This window comes from Sapajus apella, unplaced genomic scaffold (genome assembly GCF_009761245.1).
Source record: "Sapajus apella isolate SASKATOON/1434 unplaced genomic scaffold, GSC_monkey_1.0 scaffold43, whole genome shotgun sequence".
In the NCBI taxonomy this organism is placed as follows: domain Eukaryota; kingdom Metazoa; phylum Chordata; class Mammalia; order Primates; family Cebidae; genus Sapajus; species Sapajus apella.
The window spans coordinates 17,695,979-17,699,353 of NW_022436983.1; the positions used below are offsets into that span (position 1 = coordinate 17,695,979).

At 54.1% G+C, this 3,375-nt stretch overlaps 1 protein-coding gene across 24 annotated transcripts in view; it reads left to right on the forward strand.

Moving 5' to 3' along the window:
- Positions 1 to 1,290: 1,290 nt before the first annotated feature.
- SRRM1 (serine and arginine repetitive matrix 1) overlaps positions 1,291 to 3,375 on the forward strand; it is a 29,021-nt gene continuing 26,936 nt past the window's right edge. For 13 of the 24 annotated variants that reach the window (XM_032300835.1, XM_032300839.1, XM_032300836.1 and 10 more), the window contains exon 1: positions 1,291 to 1,533. In XM_032300835.1, the coding sequence (XP_032156726.1) occupies positions 1,513 to 1,533 (21 nt within the window). In that variant the 5' untranslated portion in view covers positions 1,291 to 1,512. The remainder of the gene's footprint in view (positions 1,534 to 3,375) is intronic. The other 11 variants (XM_032300850.1, XM_032300854.1, XM_032300851.1 and 8 more) reach the window with 2 other exon arrangements.

Consider the following 3,375-nt stretch of genomic DNA (forward strand, 5'->3'; position numbering starts at 1 on the left):
ATCGCGCCATTGCACTCCAGCCTGGGTAACAAGAGCAAAAACTCTGTCTGAAAAAAAAAAAAAAAAAAAAAAAAAAGAGAGATGATGGAGCCCTGAACCAGGATGACAGCAGGGAGGGTTTCTTGACGGTCTGAAAGCCGAGGTAAAGGAGAGTCGAGAGTAACACAGAGTCTTGCGTCCTACAGCAAAGAAAAGATACTACAGTCAGCGGGAGTCCTGGGAGGGGCGAGTCGCTTGTGGTTTTGGTGGAGGGCGAAGGAATCAGGATTTCCTCCGCCTGGGCGCGTGGGACAGGAGAGAAGCCTAAGCTGGAGATGCAGGGATGCGGCCAGCACACAGCTGGCGTCTCCAGCCACGAGAGGAAACACATAGATACTTCCAGGTGGGCGAAGTGCCGTGAATAGAGAAAAGGGAGGCGAGAGCGGAGGGGCGGAAACGATACAAAAGATGGCCGGAAGGGGCCGGAGAAAGGGACGCCAGCTTTCTTTCCCTCCGAAAAAGAAGGGAGGGCAAGCGCTTGCGGAAAAGCTGGCCGAGTGGGGCCGGCCGCGGTGGCTCAGGCCTAGTCCCTGCACTTTGGGAGGCCAGGAGTTCGAGACCAGTCTGGGCAACAGAGCAAGACCCCCGTCTCTGCTTTACTAGATACAAATAATTTTCAAAACAGTAAGAAAATCTAGCAGTGCGCATCCAACCCGAGGCCCTCGCAGCCAGGGCAGAGGCACCGGGGCGGCCAGACGAGGCGCTGGTGCTTCTCGGAGTCCGAGCCTCGGGCCGGGGAGAGCCCCAGGCAGAGCCCGAGGGCCACGGCTGTCTCGCCGGCGTCCGGTCCTGCGGCGTGGTTAGGGGGCCGCCGAAACCGAAACTCATCTACTGGACCCTTCTAGCTTCCTCCAGAGGCCGAGCAAGTTGGGCTACAATGCAGATTTCATGTCTGCTACCAAGCTCGACTGCTTTAAGCCAATCCTCTCGTCTGGTAAACGTCTAGTAAACGCGTAAACCCCACACAATCACAACTTTCACAACGACAGGGAGGTCTCAAGCCTCTAGTTGGCGCACGGGCCGCCTCCCTCGCGTCACTCTGAGGTAACAGCCTTTCTCTTCAATCGCTTCAAGGAACTCCAGGACGCCAGGCCTCCCCCACTACGGGTCGAAGAATGGGTCACGTCACATTGCGCGAACAAGGCTGGTCACGCGCCACAAAGGGGTTCGCAGGGTGGGACGACCTGACGGCCCTCCCCTTTGCTCCCATTGGCTGCAGTCGTCAGGTTCGCTTCCTTCACTGCCTACCGGGGAGCCTCGGGCCTGACAGAAGTCCGACCCCTGGCACTCGTGCGCACGCGTGGCAAGCTCCCGGCGCACTGAGCAGGCGCCGCCTCGTGTCGGCCGGAGGGGGCGGACGGAGCGGCGCGCGCTGCGTCCCAGCGCTCGGCTTTCCCTCCGCCGGTCCCGCCCTCCGTCGCGGCGGCGCGGTGCACCCTGGGATAGGGAGCGATCTCCGAGCGAGGCGGCAAGATGGACGCGGGATTCTTCCGCGTAAGTAGAAGCGCGGGGAGCTGGGGTGAGGCCAGCGGCTTCTTGGTAAGGCCTGGTAGAAGCCCTTAGATTGAGACAGAGAGTGGCCAGCGAGGGGAGGCTTCGGAGATCGTAAGGATCCTCGTAGTGCCGGTGAACCCCCCCTCCCGCGCTGCGGCGGAGACCGGTGCGCCCCTGCGCAGTCTCCTCCTCCGGAATCGTCCCCCCTACGCGGCGGCGACGGTGGCCGGAAAATGGCGGCGGGAATGGGCCGGGATGGTACCTCGCTGCCCGCCTGCCTTGAGGGGCCTGCAGGCCGAGCGCCGTTTGTGCCGCCGGATCCTGGGGCCTAGCGGAGCGGGAGGAGGAAGTCCCGAGGGGGAGGCCAAAGGGAAATCCTAAGGTCACTGGTGGCGACAGAGCAGGGAAAATATGGTTTAGGGGGTACGTCTTGGGAGAGCATCTTAGGGGAAGGAGGACAGGAAGCAGCATTCAGCGGCTTTTTTTTGAAAAAGCGCCCCCCCCCCCCCCCCACGTCTTTCCTCCCGGTCCAAAGCCTTCGTGGAGGCGCCCGGTCAGAGTTCGCGGGAGCTCCCGCCCAATATGATATCCCTTCAGGGAGGGGAACCCAGGTAACTTGTAGGGACAATTATTTAAGGTTCTGTGAAGGTAGAGGGTTCAACGAAAACTATGCGCGGGCGTGGAGGCATTTTATGAAGTGATTCAACTCCTTCCCGCCCTCCACGTTCCCCACCACCCGGCACCGTTTGTTTTACTCTTTTGGAGTCTGCTGGCGAATGGTGACTCTTGGCTCTGCCAGCGTCGCCTGCCCATCGCCTGCAGGCTGGGAAGTTACTCCCAGCCGTAGTTGGTCCTCGGGCCCACACCTTTCAGACTCTTGCTGGAGCCTGTGTGTTCCATATTCCACTCCGGTAGGAAATTAGCACTAGGTCAAGATCTAGAAGGGACACTTAGAGGATTAGAGTTGAGCACCATTGATCTCTCAGGGCTTGCAAACTGTTAATATAAAATGGAACCATATAGAAACTATTTGGTCTAAGCCAGTATCTCCATTTTCTGAAATACGTTAACTCTTCTTAGGGGCATATAATTTGCAATTTGTGTATTTTCAAAGGAAAAACTGGAAGAGAGGAAGGCCAGAGCTTTAGTAAAGTATCTTTGGACACTCCGAATTGGACGTTGTAATGCTTCTTTAACTGGCTTTAAATATGCCAACGAGTTTTTCGTCATGTTGCAATATTATCCCCCAAGCATTTGACCTAAGAACAGCTGGCTGTTCTTAGGCAAACAGTAAGATGTTTATTTTGGAATGATAGTTTCAGATTAGTGTATCGAATTTGCACACTGCTGATGAACTGTCCATTTTGTAATTTTCATCAAAGTATTTTGTAGTAAATACTCAGTATTTTCTGCAGTGCAAAAAGTAGTATTTTGAAACAAGGGAAAGCGTGTTCTGACTTTTGTCAAATTTCTGTGGGAGGGAGTCCCCATTAATTAAAGAGTAAGGTGATTGATGAGCAAATTTTAAAATGAAGCTTGCTTGTGGTATTGGTAAAGGCCTGGGAGAGGGGCGAGTTTTTGATACATGCCTACAATTCCTTAAATACAAGAGTTAACTGGATTTAAGATCCAAGTTAAAATATTTTAGGGTCGTTATCTAGTACCCTGCCAACCAGATAAACTATTTCAGTTACAAGTTATGTCTTCCATTCAATGAACTTCTTCTACATGCCAGATACTTTATATATGTTATTTCTGGTATGTACACGTCCCTGCAAAATACATTTCCATTCCTCTATTTTAGCAGGGAAGGAAACATCCTCAGAGAGTCTGGGGAACTTG